Source organism: Schistocerca serialis, chromosome 2 (genome assembly GCF_023864345.2).
Source record: "Schistocerca serialis cubense isolate TAMUIC-IGC-003099 chromosome 2, iqSchSeri2.2, whole genome shotgun sequence".
Taxonomy (NCBI): Eukaryota; Metazoa; Arthropoda; class Insecta; order Orthoptera; family Acrididae; genus Schistocerca; species Schistocerca serialis.
This window is the reverse complement of record NC_064639.1, coordinates 963,878,407-963,897,738: the sequence shown is the minus strand read 5'-3', so window position 1 is coordinate 963,897,738 and position 19,332 is coordinate 963,878,407. Positions and strand designations below refer to the sequence as shown.

Below are 19,332 nucleotides of genomic sequence, written 5' to 3'. Positions count from 1 at the left end.
CATAAAATTTGGCTGCTGTAGTATTCCTCTTAGCTACTAAAACTCTTATTACAACAAGATATTATTATGATGTTAGAAATGACATTATAATTGCCTGTAATCTAAATGACGTCTCTGTTGTGTATTGAACATGTTAACTTGCTTTTTTTCTGACAGTTTTGATAATTCAGACATGGATACACTGAGAAGATAAGTTAATTTGTTTCTTGTGGGAGTGAAAGTCTATGAGGTTATGAGTTTTGCAGAAAAAGAAAATGAGGAAACAAAGTAGGAAATGAAAGTGAAAGGAAGAAAATCGAAGTGAGAAGGTTACATCATAAAACAGAGAAAGAATAGATGAGATTGTTTGGACAAAGGGAAACAAATGACTGGCATACATGATTAAACAATGGGATGGGATAGATTGCTACTTACTTACATGTAGCTTTCAGCTATATCCTTTGTCAGTAAAGAAACACACATACACACACACACACACACACACACACACACACACACACACAAAAGGGGGGCAAGCACATCTCATTTTCTTTTTTGTGTGTGTGTGTGTGTGTGTGTGTGTGTGTGTGTGTGTGTGTGTGTGTGTGTGTGTCTACTGACGAAGGCTGTGGTCGAAAGCTGCATATGAGTGTCTTTTTAATCACACCTGTCTGCAACTTGACGTGTCTTCTTTACAGTAAGTAGTGGTCTATCTTTTCCTACAGTGTTGACATACATGATTAGTGAACATAAATGGCAAGACAGAGATGATGGGAACAATCACAATTTTGATGGAAGAATAATGTTCAGAGAAGTAAAAGATAATGAAATCTGGCTTAGAGGCAAATTATTATAAGAATGAATCAAAGAAATTTCTGCATATTTTCTTGTCCACAAGTAAATGCTGCTTGTGTTTTAATTTTTGTTTCCATGAGGCTTCCTGGCAGATAAAAAGTGTGTCTGCGATTGTGCCCCGAACATGGACTCTGGCCTATCTTTGACTATGACCTATCTTCATAGCGTCAATTCTGTCAGTACCTCATTTGTACTTTCCAAACTTCATAGTATCTCTCCTGCCACCTTGCTACACTAGCATTCCTGTTTTTTTTTTTAAAAAAAAGGCATGGATAAAAATGCTTTTTCACAGTGTAAGGGTGGTTTCCACAATCTGCAATACAGGACAGAGTATACAGGGTGAGTCACCTAATATTACCGCTGGATATATTTCGTAAACCACATCAAATACTGATGAATTGATTCCACAGACCAAATGTGAGGAGAGGGGCTAGTGTAATTGGTTCATACAAACCATACAAAAATGCACGGAAGTATGTTTTTTAACACAAACCTACGTTTTTTTAAATGGAACCCCATTAGTTTTGTTAGCACATCTGAACATATAAACAAATACGTAATCAGTGCCGTTTGTTGCATTGTAAAATGGTTATTACATCCGGAGATATTGTAACCTAAATTTGAGGCTTGAGTACCACTCCTCCGCTGTTCGATCGTGTGTATCGGAGAGCACCGAATTACGTAGGGATTCAAAGGGAACGGTGATGGACCTTAGTTACAGAAGAGACTGGAACAGCACATTACGTCCACATGCTAACATCTTTTTATTGGTCTTTTTCACTGATGCACATGTACATTACCATGAGGGGTGAGGTACACGTACACACGTGGTTTCCGTTTTCAATTAAGGAGTGGAATAGAGTATGTCCCAACATGTCAGGCCAATAGATGTTCAATGTAGTGGCCATCATTTGCTGCACACAATTGCAATCTCTGGCGTAATGAATGTCGTACACGCCGCAGTACATCTGGTGTAATATCTCCGCAGACTGCCACAATACGTTGTTTCATATCCTCTGGGGTTGTAGGCACATCACGGTACACATTCTCCTTTAACGTACCCCACAGAAAGGAGTCCAGAGGTGTAAGGTGAGGAGAATGGGCTGGCCAATTTATGCGTCCTCCACGTCCTATGAAACGCCCGTCGAACATCCTGTCAAGGGTCAGCGTAGTGTTAATTGCGGAATGTGCAGGTGCACCATCATGCTGATACCACATACGTCGACGCGTTTCCAGTGGGACATTTTCGAGCAACGTTGGTAGATCATTCTGTAGAAATGCGATGTATGTTGCAGCTGTTTGGGCCCCTGCAATGAAGTGAGGACCAATGAGGTGGTCACCAATGATTCCGCGCCATACATTTACAGCCCACGGTCGCTGTCGCTCTACCTGTCTGAGCCAGCGAGGATTGTCCACGGACCAGTAATGCGTGTTCCGTAGATTCACTGCCCTGTGCTTTGTGAAACCCGCTTCATGGGTAAACAGGTAGAACTGCAACACATTCTCTGTTAATGCCCATTGACAGAATTGCACTCGATGATTAAAGTCATCACCATGTAATTGCTGATGTAGCGACACATGAACGGGTGAAAGCGGTGACGATGCAGTGTGCGCATGACACTACTTTGACTCAGTCCATCGGCTCTCGCAATGTCCCATGTACTCATGTGTGGGTTCATGGCAACAGCAGCTAACACACCAACTGCACCCGTTTCTCCTGTGACGGGCCTGTTACGGACCCGTTTGCGTGCTACGACCATACCTGTTGCATACAGTTGGCGGTAGATGTTTTGCAATGTGCGGCACGTTGGATGCTCTCTGTCCAGGTACCGTTTTGCATACACCCTGCAGGCTTCAGCTGCATTTCGTCAACACTCGCCATAGATGAGTATCATCTCCGCCTTATCAGAGTTCGAATACACCATGGTCACAGTTCCTACAACACTACACTATCACAGACGTCTGGTAACACGGTGTACTACAGTTGGTCTGCGTGTGGAGACGAGTGCAGAATAACAAAAGCAGCAAGCGCTACATGTGGACACTGTGACAGCTAGACCAAACCACAACAGTGCACTACAGCCACACTCGTAAACACGGTCGTCATCGTAAACATGTCCCTGCAGATGCTGCTCGCCGACCGTGGCCCGTGTTTGTTACAACACGCAACTGAACGTTGGAGGTTTCAAGCGTCAACTTTAGGTTACAATATCTCCGGATGTAATTAACATTTTACAATGCAACAAACGGCACTGATTACGTATTTGTTTGTATGTTCAGATGTGCTAACAAAACTAACGGGGTTCCATTTAAAAAAACATAGGTATGTGTAAAAAAACATACTTCCATGCATTTTTGTATGGTTTGTATTAAACAATTACACTAGCCCCTCTCCTCACATTCGGTTTGTGGAATCGGTTCGTCAGTATTTGATGTGGTTTACGAAATATATCCAGCGGCAACGTTAGGTGACTCACCCTGTATATTGCTGTGGCACTTTCTGACAGAAGAAAACTGAGTCTCTGTCAACTTAAAAAGCCAAACCCTTGATTTATGTGGCCATTGCTTTTACTGAATGACTCTCCAACAACTTGCCTTCACAGTTTTAAGCTTGGATTACTCAGTTAGTACAGGCGTTGCACACAAAAGACATGGTTTTAGATTTGAGTCTTGGTGTGCCACACAGTTTTGTTCTGTCAGGAAGTTTCACAACAATGCACACATGACCTCAAAGTGATAAATTCATTTGGGGAACATCATCTTTTCCTTCCTTGTATTAAAATAGGCTGTTTAAAGAAAATGGTTGGTTGTTGTTAGAGGTGTCTGGTAATCAGTCAAGTGTCTGCAAAAATGGAATAAGCTTTCATGTAAAAATTAAATAATAAAAGAGATCACTTTATTATACATGTTATGGAAAAAAGAACTACTTACTGCCACAGAATGGAAAATACAGTGTTCAACATACAAAGGAAAATTCAATGGAGGAAATTAATAAATTTGATTTAGAATTGCTTGCCAGTAGGAGGTGAAATGTGTGGTACTGCTGACAGACACATGTAAAAGTAAAAGTTATTAATATTCTTAGTGTTATTGTTATTCAGATTTTGGAACTAATGATTCCTTCCACAGGTGAGTCCCCCTCATCCTGCAACCTGGATGACCTGTCCTTCATTTTTAACCTTCCCCAAATATCTCCCTCTTCTCTGCATGGAAGGCATTATTAGTTCTGAAAGCTAGATAGTGTGTCACATTTACTTTTCTGTGTATGTTTTGACAGTACTACACATTTTGCCTCCTCGCCAGCAGCTCTGTCTCAAACTTATTGTTAAGTATAGTGTTGAATAATTCTAAGAAATTTTTGTATTGTCAGGAGGGGAAAAAACCATAATAAATTAAATCAAAAGATGTATTACATAGACAAAAAAGTTCCACTATGAAATAAGGTGTTTTCAAATTTTTAAGGGAAGAAGAATGCATGAAATGTTAAAAAGACTAGATCTGCAAAACCATTGTTGCTACAAGAAGTGAAGAATAAGGACCTATGTTAAAGTTATGCCAGTATAGAGTAAATGTTGGGGTGCTTTGCTATCAAACTAAAGTATAAAAAATAACTGTTGTAAATAATTAAATAATAACGAAATAACAGATGGAATGACTGAATATGGAAACACCCCTGAACTTCTGATAAACAGTAGAAAATTGATGAGAACCTAGGAAGAAACCAGTAAAGAAATAGGAAACAATTTCAGCCATTAGCTATTTGGGAATACTTGCAACATCAACTACAGAACTACCAGTAACATTGACTTCAAAGTGGACACAGGTCATGAATAATGTCAGAAATGCGTTGTTGGAGATACAGAGGAAACTACAGAGTATAGGAAACGAAAAACACCAGTCATCATTAAAGCAATTGGAGTGTTTACTGGGATTATTCTTTGTATCAGGAATCAAAGTAGGTTCCAGGTGACTGAACATATTGAATTATGTACCCACCTATGTATGGATGGGGAGTGTATGTTTTAGTAATAGTAGTTATCTGTTTTCTGTCTGATTTGCAGATGCATGTGCAGTGCACTGAGGAAGAGATCCTCTACTTTTCTGTATGTGCAAGAATCTCCTTAATTTTATTAATGGTGTTCTCACATGCTTTGTACGAGGTCTGTTCAAAAAATCCGGAACATTCGGAATTTCCCGCCAATGGTATGTTGGAGTGAAATGAGGTTGGCATCCCTGCACAAGCCTGTGTTTAATGTATAACTACCAGAAGCTTTATTGTTGTTTGTCAGTTAGATATTGTTCAGTGCCATATTGAGTAGAACATTGTGTCACACAGTTTGTGAATTTCGAGATGGCAGAGTTAGAGGAGCAAAGTGTCTGCATTAAATTTTGCGTGAAACTCAAGAAAACCTTTACAGAGACACACCAAATGATGCAGGAAGCCTATGGTGATGAATGCTTAAGCTGTACTCAGTGTTTCAAATGGCTCACATGGTTTAAAAATGGCCAGACAGAAGTAAAAGATGACCCTCATGATTCTTGAAGTTTTCCCAACATACTGAATATTCTATGAAGTTTTGGGATTGCAGCCAGACCAAGTTGACTTCTTGCCACAATATTTCAGCTGGCTATTGTCCAGCCCTCTCCAGGTGAGTGTCTTCCACTGTACGGTTGCCAGCCAAAATATTGAGGTAAAACAATATGATCCAGCTGCAATCCCAAAACCTCATCGAAAGATGACCCTCGTTTAGGATGCCCTTCGATGTCTACCAGTGACACTCATTTCAGGAATGTCAACGAAATTGAGCATACCAATTGAAGAGTGACTGCCCGAGAGATTGCAGAAGAATGTAACATTTCAGTTGGATCATGTCATGAAATCTTGATACAATATTTTGGAATGCATTGTGTTGCTGTGAAGTTTGTCCCATGGCTCATGAGTCAGGACCAGAAAGACCTTCACCTCACAATCTGTGAAGAGCTTTTGAATCATGCAAATGAGAATGAGATGTTCCTTAAGAGAATCATAATCAGTGATGAGACATGCATCTACAGTTATGATGTTTAGATGAAGGTTTAGTCTTCACAGTGGATCAGGAAAGGTTCTCAAAGACAAAAAAAACTCATAAGGTCAGGTCAAATGTCAAAGCTGTGCTGATAGTTTTCTTTGACTTTGTGGCATTAGTTCATCGTGAATTCATGCCTCAGGGACAAACTGTTAATTGATGGTATTATCAGGTCGTGTTGCGACGCCGACGCCTGCTAGAAAATGTGAGAAGGAAACGGCATGAAATGTGACAAGACAATTCATAGCTCTCGCGCAACACAATAACCCACCCGCACCTCCATCCATGGTGGTGCATGACTATTGCACAAGAAACAAAAGCACTGTGCTGCCTCATCCTCCATACTCTCCAGACATGGCCCCTGCAGACTTTTTTTTTTATGTCGAAAGATGAGAACCCCATTGAAAGGAAGAAGATTGGCTACGATAGATGAGATAAAAGAAAATTTGCAGATGGCACTTCATGCAGTCCAGCAAGAGCTGTATTGAGACTGCTTCTGGAAGTGGAAACAGCATTGGGAGAAGTGTATCAATTGTGGAGGAGAATATTTCCAAGGATACCATGCAAAACCAGTAAAAGGTAAGCATAGAAAAATTTTGTGGGTGAATTTTTGAAAGTTCTGGAATTTTTTGGACGGACCTCTTTAGTGAACAATGGGGGTGGTATGACAATGGTATTTTCTGTAAAAACATATTCATAGCATTTGAATAATAGCGTTTTTAGAATCCTTACTTGTAAAGTATCCCATATAAGTCTGTTGAGATTCTCTATAATACTATAGTGCTCATAATATAAATAAGTCACAAATTAGACAATTTTTCTCCAAACATTTTCAATTACATCACTCATTCTGACATTATATGGATCCAGAGCAATTGAGCACTATTGGAGGATGGACTGCACAAATGTCTCTAAGGTTATTTATTTTGTGTGTAAACCACACATTCAGGTTATTTATTTTGTATGTAAACCACACCTTTTCAAAGTACTCTCAGTTAACAAGTCTGACAAATGCTTTTCTTGTCTCAAAGAATGGAACAATCAGAAGAGCAGAGACCTATTAGGTATCACCTTGTTAATATATTGTGTCAAAGTATTTATAAATATTAGAGGGACAGTTTTTCAACTGATTCTACATGAAGAGAAGGGGAAAGATGGTAATGGTCCTGTGTGTTTCCTCATTTGTCATAAGGAAAGTAGTTGACATGCATTTCAACCATGTGATGTAAAAGAGGCCTGCAACAGCCTCATAAGAAAGAAAGTGAATTCTTGGAGACCATTAACCTGAAAGAATTTGAGGAGTCTTTAAAGCAAAGGTGATTTACTAATGATTTACAGTAGAATCCAGATTGGGACTTGAGTCAGGGTGGCATGAGGAAAAGAAAATCACATAAGCATTTCACATTTCTATTCATCATAGTGAAGAATCAAATGATAAACTCAAAGAAGATCTGTTTCTAGCCTTTTGCACGTACATTCTTAAATGTTGCTTTAAATTAAGAAATACAGGAGGAAAAAAAGTGGTCCAAGGAAATTAAATGGATTACTGTGTACTCCAGGAATGAAATAGGTCTTACACTCAAAAAATCTTACAGTTCCTCCTCATTATGTGAATATTGTTATCAGTTTTGATGTTGATTATTTTCTGTTAGTGGTTAATCTGTTTTCTTTGTCACTGTTTGGAACCATTGTGTAATGGTCATTTTCATCAGTCAAATCCTCTATGTACAAAAAGTGTAAGTGTAAGTACTGAGGTTTTTTTATTGTTGGACGTTGGAAGTATTCGGTGACTGAAAGAAAATGAAAAGCATAAGCAGGTATAATACTAAAAAAGGGAATTTTGTGTATGAGAATGCAGTTTTTTGCGTGAAATTCATTGGATATTGAAAAATCAGTCAGTCAACAGCGACTGGAGGTAATTTCTTCTTATTATTAATTGCTTTAACCATAAAATACTTGTTGATTCTGTAGCCTTTTGTTAATTGGTGACATAATCAAAGTGAAAAATGCTAGAACAGCTATAAAATGCCTGTGTGCAGATATTAAAGGGGCAAGGGCAACATTTCGATAGAGAAAATGATGCATGGAGTCTTTGAAGAAACAAATAGAGAGGGGATTGAAGAAGAAACTGATATATGGCAGAATGATATGCACACATTTGGGAAACTGGAGTTGAAGGAGATTATGATTAAGATAATTGTCTTCTAATATGTAATTCTCAAGGATTTAGAATTTAACACTTTGGATAGGTTTATGATGCATTGCATTGTTTATTGTCTTTTGATTTGTTATTTGAGAGGTAATGTTAATTTAGTTTGAATGGAAACTTACTCTTTATGTCAGTGGTCTTTTCAAGATTCATCAGTGATGTAATTTCAGTCTGTAACTTATAAAAATAAACTATAACCAATAATCAAGTGGATTAGAATAAGATACGATTGTGTTTCCACTCGAATCATTAAATTTGTTTTTCACATTTTGGGTGTGCTAAGTGTTAGAGAAGCTGTTCCAGTATAGGCAATTTGATTGTGCATGCAGCCGGATTTGTATCAGGTCAGTCCGCAGGCAGTGATTTGATCCAGGAAGAGATTGTCAGCAGCCGTCTTAGTCCTCATCCAAATCCACCACGTGAGCAGAGCCCTAGTGACGGACACGAGATTGTAATACAAGTCTCAGATGCTGATAATGATCCTAATAAAGGTAATTTATTTGCTGTATTCATATCTAAACTAAAGAAAACATGCATGTTCATCAGCTGAGAAAATTCTAATTGGCCTAAAAGATGCATCCGAAAAGTGATAAGAAGACATTTATTTTTCTATTTGCCCAGAAACACCAATTCGTTGTGTAAAAGTATTCCAGTTCCAGTTTTTATGTTTGGATATGCAACCTCCATTTGTCGATTTCATGCATGAAAACTACAATTTTTCTTGCTGCTGCATGTGTTGTTGTTGATGTTGTTGTTGTTCTTGTTCTTGGTCTTGGTGTTGCTGCCACCTGTCTGAAGACTGCTTTGGTGCAGTTCTCCATACTGGTCTATCTTGTGCAAATCTTTTCATATCTACATAACTACCGTTTTTTCCCATTTGAACCTGCTTACTAGATTCAGTTTTCAACTAAAATCTCTCTGCCCTCCTCCCCTCATTCCATAAAGCTTTTTTCTCTCCAGTTTAGGTCTGTAACTTTTCATTAGTTACTTGATCTATCCATGTAATTTCAGCATTCTTCTGTGGTGAAAGGATATTTCAAAAGCTTCAATTCTCTTCTTGTCTGTACCATTTAGCATCCACATTTCTCTTCCATATATGGCTACATTCCAAAAAGAATGACAAGTTTGTTTGTGTGACTATCTTCCACAGCAGGTATGTAAATATTTATTTTATGAATATAAACGCACTTTTTGCTACAATCTGTATTTATTTATATTTCAGATATTTTAAATTAAGGTATCTTCAGTGGAGTGAATGTTTCTTCATTTGTGGTGTAACCTTCGTCAAGTGGTGTAACAGGCAGTGATGGAATTTATACGTTGAAACAACTACTCTTTGTTTATTAATCATGAACTCAACTCAGGACAGCTTTAGAGGACAACAATCCACACTCAAGCACAACTGAAAAGTCCAGCTTGAAGATGTGTAGTGGGTGCCTACAGTGACGAAGTCTGTAATTGTCAGTTATGGTGATGAGCCAGGAGATGCTGAGGATGATGACTGGCATGTACTATGTGGCTGTGTGCTCATGGACTGTCAAGATGCAGATTCGATTGTCAGCCGCAACTGATAAAGGTTCAGTGGCTGATGACCTCGGTAAATGCATGAGATGGCACTGTCTGATTGGTAGCAGCAGCAGCAGCAGGCATTGTGGTCCGAAGCATAGACTCGGGGTGGCTGACAGTCGGTATGGGACCGAGTGGAACTCACTGTCAAGGGACTGAGTGGCGACCTAAGTATCCATCAGCAGAGGAATAATAGGCACGGAACATGTGACCACACAGACACAAATAGATTCCTGCGACCTGAGTGTCCTATATAAGTGTGACTTGTGCCCCCAGATGTTATGGCAGCCTGCAGGAGGGTTGGTGATAAACAGCCCATCAAATCTTCTGTTGACAAACAACCTCCCATAGTGAAGCAGGGGCCATACCCTGCTCACAAAGCATATCTGTGAGTGTGGTGGCCGAATATACAGTAGTCCAGCCCTAGGTGTGCTACAGTTTATCCAGCTGAAATCTGTGTTTCTTCTCATCTGGTCAAAGGTAGATATCACACTGTCACTTCACTTATAAAACATCGACACATTTTCATGTCAAAATCTTTTTGTTTTGTAATTTTAATATTTCTTCAGAAAATTTCTATGGAATACCACTACTGATCTAGCAAGAGCAGAAGATTTTTGTTAAAAGAACTGTGAGCAGCTTCTGTCGTAAAAGAGTTGCACAGTTATCGCCATATCAGTAGTGGTGTTTCATAGCAATTAGCTTATGAAATATGAAAATTACAAAACAAAAGGTTGTGACGTGAAAATGTGTTGCTGTTTTATAAGTGAAGTTGTGGAGTGACCTCTAACCTCTGACCAGTTGAGCGAAAACAAAGATTTCAGCCAGGCTAATGAAGAACTATTAAATACACTGAAGACACCTTAAATTAAAAAGCAAAACAAGCCTCAAACATAACTAAATATAGATTAAAGCAAGTAAAAGGCATTTAAATTTATTAAAACAATGTCCAGAAAAATACTTCCTAACACTTAAATTTATATTCAGTGTTAAAGTATTTTTCTTTTTCAGAACATATTTTGTTGCTGTTGCCAATCTGGTTTTTTATTCATTTATTACTCATACTTGCATCGGTTAATTTATTGCTCACGTAACAAAACTCCTCTGCTGTTTTTAGTGTCTCAGTTGCTAAACTTATTTGCTCAGCATCACCTGACGTAATTTGATTATGCTGTATTAGCCATGATTCATTTTTATTTATGGTTCTCTTGATAATGTCTTTTCAAGGCTCTATCCATTCTGTTTAAATAATCATCCAAGTTTTTTACTGCCTTTGATAGAATTACAATCTCAGGGCAATCCTTAAAGCTTTTATTTCTTCTCTCTGAATTTGTTTTTCGTGTACCACTTTAGTTTTTTTTACTGCTTACTTAACTGAATAAAAAGGAGGTTGAGCTAAAGCCCTTTCTCACTTTCTTCTCAGTTATTGCTTCCTTTCGTGTCCCTCCACTCTTAGAAATTCAGTCTGATTACTGTATACATTGTAGGTAAGCTTTCATTCCCTATATTTTATCCCTGATAACAAAGAATGTATTCCACTCAATATTGTCCCTAGCTCTTTTTTTAAAAAAATGTCTACAAGGGCTATAAATACAGGTTAGCCTTCATGGCTTGCAGTGATTATATAGTTTTCCATTCAAGATTCCACTGAACAGCTTCCTATTTTGTTTCCCCCTCCCCCAAGTCCACATTTTCTACTAATTTTCCTTCTCTTATGTTGTATCTATGAAATTCCAGTCTCCCAATATTAAATTTTTATCTCTTTCAATTTGAAGAATACTTTGTTTTATCTCTATGTATATATTTTTTCTAACATCTTCTTCTTCCGTGACACAAGTAGACATGCATACTGTTGCTACTGTCATGGGACATTGCTTTGTGTTTGCCTTGGCTGTGGTAACCCATTCACTTGCTGTTCATAGTCCTTTGCCTGCATTTTCATGTTATTGTTCATTATTAGGCCTGCTCTTTCATATAAGTATTAGCTTATCACTCCATAATATTATCACTGAATAATGCATGCTAAAGTTTAAACAGTTGAATGCCAACTCTAAAAAGTTGCAGGTTTTACAAGAATTTCTAAATGTACAAAATTGAGAGCATATAATTTGGAATGCACAAATTTAACCAGAAACTAGGAAGTATCAGCAAAATTACTGTACTCCAGACCTAGAACCTAGAGAACCATTATACAGGGATACACAGCAGTGTATGGAAAATGTCACTAATGGCTGGAGATGGTTCATTAGATAAGTAATAACTGGTAAATGAAGGAGTGATTACATGTTTGGCTGGAAAGCAGGAAAAAATTCATAGGTAGCAATGTGCATCCAAATATATATGGAGTACCTTGAAAGGACTTCTGGTTAGGTTTGCCAAGAATGAGAATTAAACAGGGCAGTGTTTTCGCTTTGGAATAGAGATCTTTAGTTCTTAAGTGGGAGTCCAAGTATGTTGATATGGAAGCTGAAGTTGTTTGTATTTCAGAATATGAGCACAGTGCTAAGATAACATTGTTGCATATTTGTACAGAGTGGAATAAATGTTCTTACATTTTAACAATGCTGTTAGAGTTTTTTTATGATAAATGATATGGTAGAAATATGGCTTTGGATTGGCCACTACCGTAAGCTAAAAATGAACTTACATTTTCTTGATATGCAAAATAACACTACATCTTTAAACACAATCTCTCAAAAATATATTCAGTTAGCCAAATAATTGTTTATAATGTAGAAAAGCATTTTTATTTGCCATAAACTGTATATGTTACATTTATTCTTGACTAATTTTGTTTGCTTCATCCATCATCAACTGGAAGAAAAATTATAACATCTGTGGGTTTAGAAACACATATTTCTCAAAATTATAACATCTGCTGGTTTAAAAATGCATATTTCTCTTAGAAGGCACGTATGTGCACCAAAGTGTATATTCAAGTTTCTTCTTTGGGAAATATCCATTTTTAAACCAACGGGTGTTATCATTTTTCTTCCAGTTTATGACAGTTGAAATAATCAAAACCATTCAAGAATAAATCTAATATATACAGTTGATGGCAAATAAAAATGCTTTTCTGTAAATATTTCACAGGTGTGTCTAGTTACCCACACAAATTTTTAAACTATCTATAAGATGATTTAATTTAATAATAAAAAAATTCTCTTCACTGAAAATCTCTCATATCACCCTTAACAATTTTAAACACTGAAGTAACATACTTATATTACGAGGTTTTACTCTGACAGAAGTTGTTAAAAATGTCTTGTAGTATTCTATTCTTTGCTCTAAAGAAAACAGAGTGTCCAGTTTATTTACCAAAAAAAAAAAAAAAAAAAAAAAAAAAAATTGAGACAGTCTTATTTTTCTGTCAATTTATTTTTTGTTTTGTATATGTAATGTTTTGTTCCTTTGTAGCTGTCAACGAAGAAGTGGGTCATCATGGTTTTCCCTCTTTCTGCTTACCTTCCAAATTTGATATGTGATACACTGGTGTGAAACAATGAAAACTGTGATCATAAATTAAGCTGATGCATTGATACAATGATTCATGTCTGCAGATAAATCTCTGGTACGGCAGCCTTCAACAACAGAATACCTGCCGGGCATGTTACATACTGAGTCACCGGCTGGTTTGTTGCCACAGTTCCCATCTTGGGCCCTGACATGCTTGGGACCAAGCAGCTTGTACTCTCACAACCTAGGTCTGCAAGATCAACAGCAAGCTGGACTGCTCGGAGGTTCTGCATATCTACTTCCATGGGATGTTACTGTGCGCCTGGAGCATCATAGGTATTGCCACCAATATGGATTATTGATTATATACAGGGTGAACTGGAATTCCACCAAAAAAACTTTCAGAGGTTGTTCAGGTATATCTTCTGAGTATTTTGCTGTAAGGGACCCATGGTTTCTGGCAGCTCGTTATAGAATTATTTCATTTTGTTTGGTTCCTTGACCCACTTAGCTAAATAACTGCATTGCACTGAAAATAGCCCAAGACAGTGCAAATGTCGATGATATGCACTATGTGTCTTGTTTCCATTCACTGGCGGCACCTGCTGTTGACAGTATTAATGCCCCCTTTACCTCATTGTACCCAAGTTTGCGTTCAGTACTGCTTTTTCTGTCTAGGGTTTTGTTTTCCATCAGTGTTAACTGTGCATTAACAGTGATACACAGCAGTACTATGGACATGTTTCCTATGAAGAGTATGGGTTCACTGAATGCATTGGAAGAGCAATATAGTGACATTATACTGAGCTGTCACAACAGCAACACCAGTCACATCAGCTATACATAGCTATGTGAAACAAAATCCTGATTTTTGTGTTGTGTATTTTGGTGATTACATATTACATGCTTTTTCACTGTTGTGAAGGTTTCTTGTCAGAAACAATGGTAACAGTGGTAACAAACTACATTACTATTCTGTAAAGAGCCACCAGATGCTTTGGGTTTCTTACACCAAAAGGCTCACAAAGTAACCCTGTACAAGCTCAGAGTGTTTGTTGATAGATTTCTGGTTGACCCAGTATACAGAAAGCTCATATCATATATTACTACTTTCTATGGAAACTACTGTTAGAAGAAATTTTATCATCAGTTTTTGTGTCCATTGCAAGATGGATAATATGAGATAATACCTATGTTGTGTGCTATCTTTGAAGAAATGCTTTTATTGCTGATTTTTATGTGATGGCCATTAGACTGTGGTTCAAGGCATGATTCTTTGTCTTACATTTCATCTTCCAGTGCTAGAGACATTATCACAATCTTTAATGACTTGGAAAGTAGTTACAGTCTCAGACAAACTGAGCAAGCTGAACGTTTTATATGTATCCATGCAATGGTTGGATTGTGATGTCATCAGACTGCTGCCTAAGATCACTTAGTCATGCCGACATAAGTTATTGAGCTTGTAATGGGCAGGAGTTACTGCTGTTTGTTTATTTTGCAACAATGCCTACAAATTTTCAAATTTCAATCATTCTTTTTTTGTTAAAGCCATTTTTGGGTTTTCGAATTTACAATATATGACCTCTGTGTACATCATAGTGCAGTACTGATTAGAGCTTGCTAAAATCACAGTATCAGAGAAACAAATTTGGTGGTTCCCTCATCCCAATGCATGATCTGATACTGCTGATATACCCATATGGTCCAAGCAAGAATTACTTTTCTGTTCGTTAAGCAGGTTCTAATGCTTCTTTTTGTATTTTCTATGTACACCTGACTGTAAGTCAACGGGATTTTATATACTTCTGCTGTGGCAAGCAGGAGACATAGGTCCATTGCAATGTTCAAATATTCGCACACCTTTCTTGTTCATTTAAACATTGTATCAAATCTGTGTTTTTGGAGTACTCTGCTGATGCGGTCAGTTACAGTTTTTACCAATGGAAGGAAATTTTTCTCTTTAATTGGTTCATTTTCAGTAGAGACCTTATAGGATGTAGTGCTTTATTTATCTCTTTCTCAGAGTAGGCATTTCTTCTGAAGGCATTTCTTAAATGATGAGGCTCATCTTTCAAGTACTGTGGTTCACAGATTCATTTCACCTGGTTGCGACACTCCCCTTGCCTGTAGTTGACTATGCACTCAGTTTTTCGTATCTTGAAGTCTCGTGTCTTGATGAACTGAAAAGGTATTCTGGAAACTGATACTATGAAGGATAGTGCCAAATGATGTACAGCACATGATACATGAATTTTAAAAGTGGTTCATTCCACTTTATCTGCACCATAACATTGTTGGTGGCCAGTTACGGTTTTACAAATAACAGTTTATACAGGTAAAGAGACACACATCTCTTCCTTCACACACACCTCTGGAAGAGAACTCTCCCACTCATTAATCAGATCCAAGGTACTTGTTGAATTTCACAGCAGTGTAATATGAAGTGACAGGAATATGAAATTAATGGTGCAAACAATATAGTTTGCAGTGTGTCTACCAGAAATAGTAACACTGCCCAGTAAATAGTGTTTGTGGAATGTTAGCACTTTGAAGTTACAAGTCTATTATTTCCCACAAGATGCTACAGATAAAAGAACTTTCATGGCTGTAGACTCTTTACATTAATTGACGTATTTGTGGCAAATATGAATACTGGTGGTGGACCTTTTGTACATAGATATCACTCATGTGATTACCTATCACGAACTTAATATGTGATTTGATGTCTGTGTGCTGGCTGGCCACAGACTCTAAGGTACAGGAATGTTTTCCAGTTACTTCCTGGCTGCAGACTCTCACAAGCTTAATAGAGAGATGTTACATCATTGCTTGCCAGATTGTAATGTGATCCATCATGGATGTGACACTCAGTTACTCACCAGTCACAGATTGACTATTTTTGGGAAAGGTTTGCTATTTAAAGACAGGTGTAAGAGTATGATGCGATTTCTGAAACTACTTAATGCTTTGAAAATCAGTTAGGTTAGATTTTACTCTTCTGTATGGACTCTAAGAATTCATTATTATTTGGTTTATGAACAAATGTATCAGATTAACTTCGTAAATTGTAAAAGTATATAGAACATTATTATTCTTTTGTCACCTAAAACCACCTATTTATGAGTATGGCTTCCATTTGAAATAAATCTTTTATGATCCCAAATTATTCAAAATCTTAGTTAATGACAGAATTAATTAGTGAAAGGAGTTATCTGATTCAGAAAAAATAGCAACAAAAATATATCATCGAAGTTCTGAATCTTGTGTGCATTAAAATGAAATAGGCAATTGAAATTTTGAGGATCTGGACTGTTAATGTATGTTATAATGCAAGTTAAGTTATATCTGATAATTTAAGCTATGTTCTCAGAAAGTTGGGATTGTCTGCTTTTGGATGTGTGGTAACAGTCCTCCTATGCTACCAATTAGCTCAAAACGTTTTTAATTGTATGATGATGTCATAACTTCAATTAGCTGTAAGTTTTAATTGCTCTGGATTCTAGCAAAACAAGCTGCATCATTGTAATCAGGATTAAACAATTGAAATATAAGGTTAAATGAAATTTTGAATTTTCATTGCCATACAATGATGCACCTTCTTAGAAATTTCTTCTTCAAACTAAGGGCTGTGTTCGATATTAGTAGACTTCTCTTGGCCAAGAATGCACCTCTTGCCAGTGCTAGTCTGCTTTTTATGTCCTCCTTGTTCCATCCATCCTTGCCTAGGTGGCAAAATTTCTTATCTTCGTCTACTCCGCGACCTGCAATTCTGATGTAAAGTTTCTCTCTGATCTTGTTTCTGCTACTTCCCATTAGTTTCATCTTTCTTCAATTTACTCTCAATCCATATTCTGTACTCATTACACTGTCCGTTCCATTCAGTGGTTCCTGTAATTATTCTTCATTTTCAATGAGGACAGCAATGTCATCAGCAAACCTTATCATTGATATCCCTTCGCCTTGAATTGTAATCCCATTCGTGAACCTTTCTTTTATTTCCATCTAAATTAGATATAGATTCCATTCTGTATTAGATATAGAATGAAAAAGTGATACCATTTTAGTTATTCCTGGGAGCAGAAAATGGAACAGATCTTTTGATAACTCCTCTTGTCTGCTTTAGATGGTGATTGGAATTTCTGTATGGGTATCTATCTGTGTATTGATACAGTGTTTAAACCAACAGAAAAGTTGTGTGAATGTCTGAACACTGCAAGGGATCTATGTGTAAATTAAGATTTCATTTTGTGCGCGTACATCTACACTCTGCAAAACACTGTGAAGTGCATGGCAGATGATATGTCCCATTGTACCAGTTGTTAGGGCTTTTTTCTCATTCCATTCACGTTTGGAACATGGGAAGAATGAAATGCCTTTGTGTGTGGTGAAATTAATCTAACCTTGTCATCACCACTCCTATGGGAGTGTTTTGTAGGGGACGGTAGCAGATCCCTAGAGTCATAATTTAAAGCTGGTTATTGAAACTTTAAGTAGCCATCTCGTGATAGATTTTGTCTACCTTCAAGCATGACAGTTCAGTTTCTTCAGCATCTCTACGACATTCTCCCATGGCTTAAACAAACCTGTGACTATTATTGCTGCTTTTCTCTGTGTATGTTCAATATCACTGTTAGTTCTGTTTGGTACAGGTCCCACACACATGAGCCACATTCTGGGGTGGACTGTATGTCATTTACAACCAATCTTCCTTGTAGATTGACTGCATTTCCATAGTATTCAACAAATAAACTGCAGTAGAACCAAAATTAATGGTCGCTTTTGGGAACAGGTGGTGGTTGGAATGCTAAAAAGGTCGGATATTCAGAGGAGATTGAAAGTAGAGCTCAAAATTATGTAATAAATCAAAGTAAAAAATTACATCCTTAATAAAGAGAAATGTAAACAGAAAATTTTAGACACCTAAAATCTATTTTAAAAAGTGTGTGTGTGTGTGTGTGTGTGTGTGTGTGTGTGTGTGTGTGTGTGTGTGTATGTGTGTGTGTGTGTGTATTTTTTATTATTATTTTTTTTTTTGGGGGGGGGGGGGGCTGCATCATGCCACTTTTTTTACCCACAATATGTCCATAGCTGTAGTGGTTGGCTGTTGTTCCAAATATTTGAGGTCAGTTTCAAATGCATCCTCTGCTGCAGAGTGGATGATCTCCAACATTTTTCTGTTGCAAAACAAAATCGATGATCTGATCATCTTCAGATTCTTCAAACAGCACCAATGTTGCCACAGTTTCCAGCCTTTCCTCCACATCAGCATACTGGATATAATTCTGAAGAGTTTGAAAATCAGTGACTAAACCAGCAGTGTCTGACTCATTAGTTCTGGAAGTTCTTACTTTTGGTTTAGGATATTACAAATTTTCTTCCATGCTTTTTGTAGAGTGGTTTTTTTGAGTTCTTCCCAAGCATGAGCAACTGTGTGAATTCTGTCTTTTATGTCAAGGCTTTTCATTGCTCCAAAAAGATCCCAGCCCTCTTGTGTTTTCTCCAATAAAGGGCTGACGTAATTCCTCCTGCAATGTCATTTTAACCACTCAGTAAAAGTCTGTTCCATTAGTTGCATTATTGAAGTCACTTTGGGGGCAGGGGGGCAGGGAAGGGGGGCAGTAATGTAGCTTTTTTGTAACCTCGTTGAAAATCAGACTTAGTGGGGTGGCTAGGGGCATTGTCTAGCATTACAGTTGCATGGGATAGTAGGTTTCTTTGTTTCAAGTGTTTTTAAAAGCTGGACCAAATCCACCAAAAAAACACTCTTTAAAAGAATTACATTTCATCTAAGCACTTTTTTTAGCTTGGTAATAAATGAGAAGTGCTGATGTGTTTATGTTTTTGATGGCTTATAGTTTCTTAGATTTGCCAATTTCAAACAACAGCAATTTATGGTCAACACTTGTGTTGCTGTATGTTGCAGTGGTCAGCCTGTCCTTTGCTAGTTTCATGTCTGTGACTGTTTCATTCTTTCAGGCAAGAGTTTTTTGAGGGAGTATTTTTTAGTTTAGCCCAGTCTTGTCAATGTTGTATAATTGATCAGCTACCAGTTAATTTTTTGAGACTGTTTTATTCAAATTTGTGAACAAACTCCACACCCGCAATGGTAAGTTTTTCACATGAAGTAGCTACTTGGCTAACTCTGTGACAATTTTTTCACCAGTAAAGCCAACCTTCACATGCTTGGAATTTGTCTTT

The 19,332-nt window shown here is 37.4% G+C and overlaps 1 protein-coding gene across 3 annotated transcripts in view; it reads left to right on the top strand.

Annotated features, from left to right (window-relative positions):
* LOC126458352 (nonsense-mediated mRNA decay factor SMG8) overlaps positions 1-19,332 on the top strand; it is an 86,076-nt gene that overhangs the window by 46,982 nt on the left and 19,762 nt on the right. For 2 of the 3 annotated variants that reach the window (XM_050095317.1, XM_050095316.1), the window contains exons 12-13: positions 8,439-8,600; positions 13,236-13,467. In XM_050095317.1, the coding sequence (XP_049951274.1) occupies positions 8,439-8,600; positions 13,236-13,467 (394 nt within the window). The remainder of the gene's footprint in view (positions 1-8,438; positions 8,601-13,235; positions 13,468-19,332) is intronic. The other variant, XM_050095318.1, reaches the window with a different exon arrangement.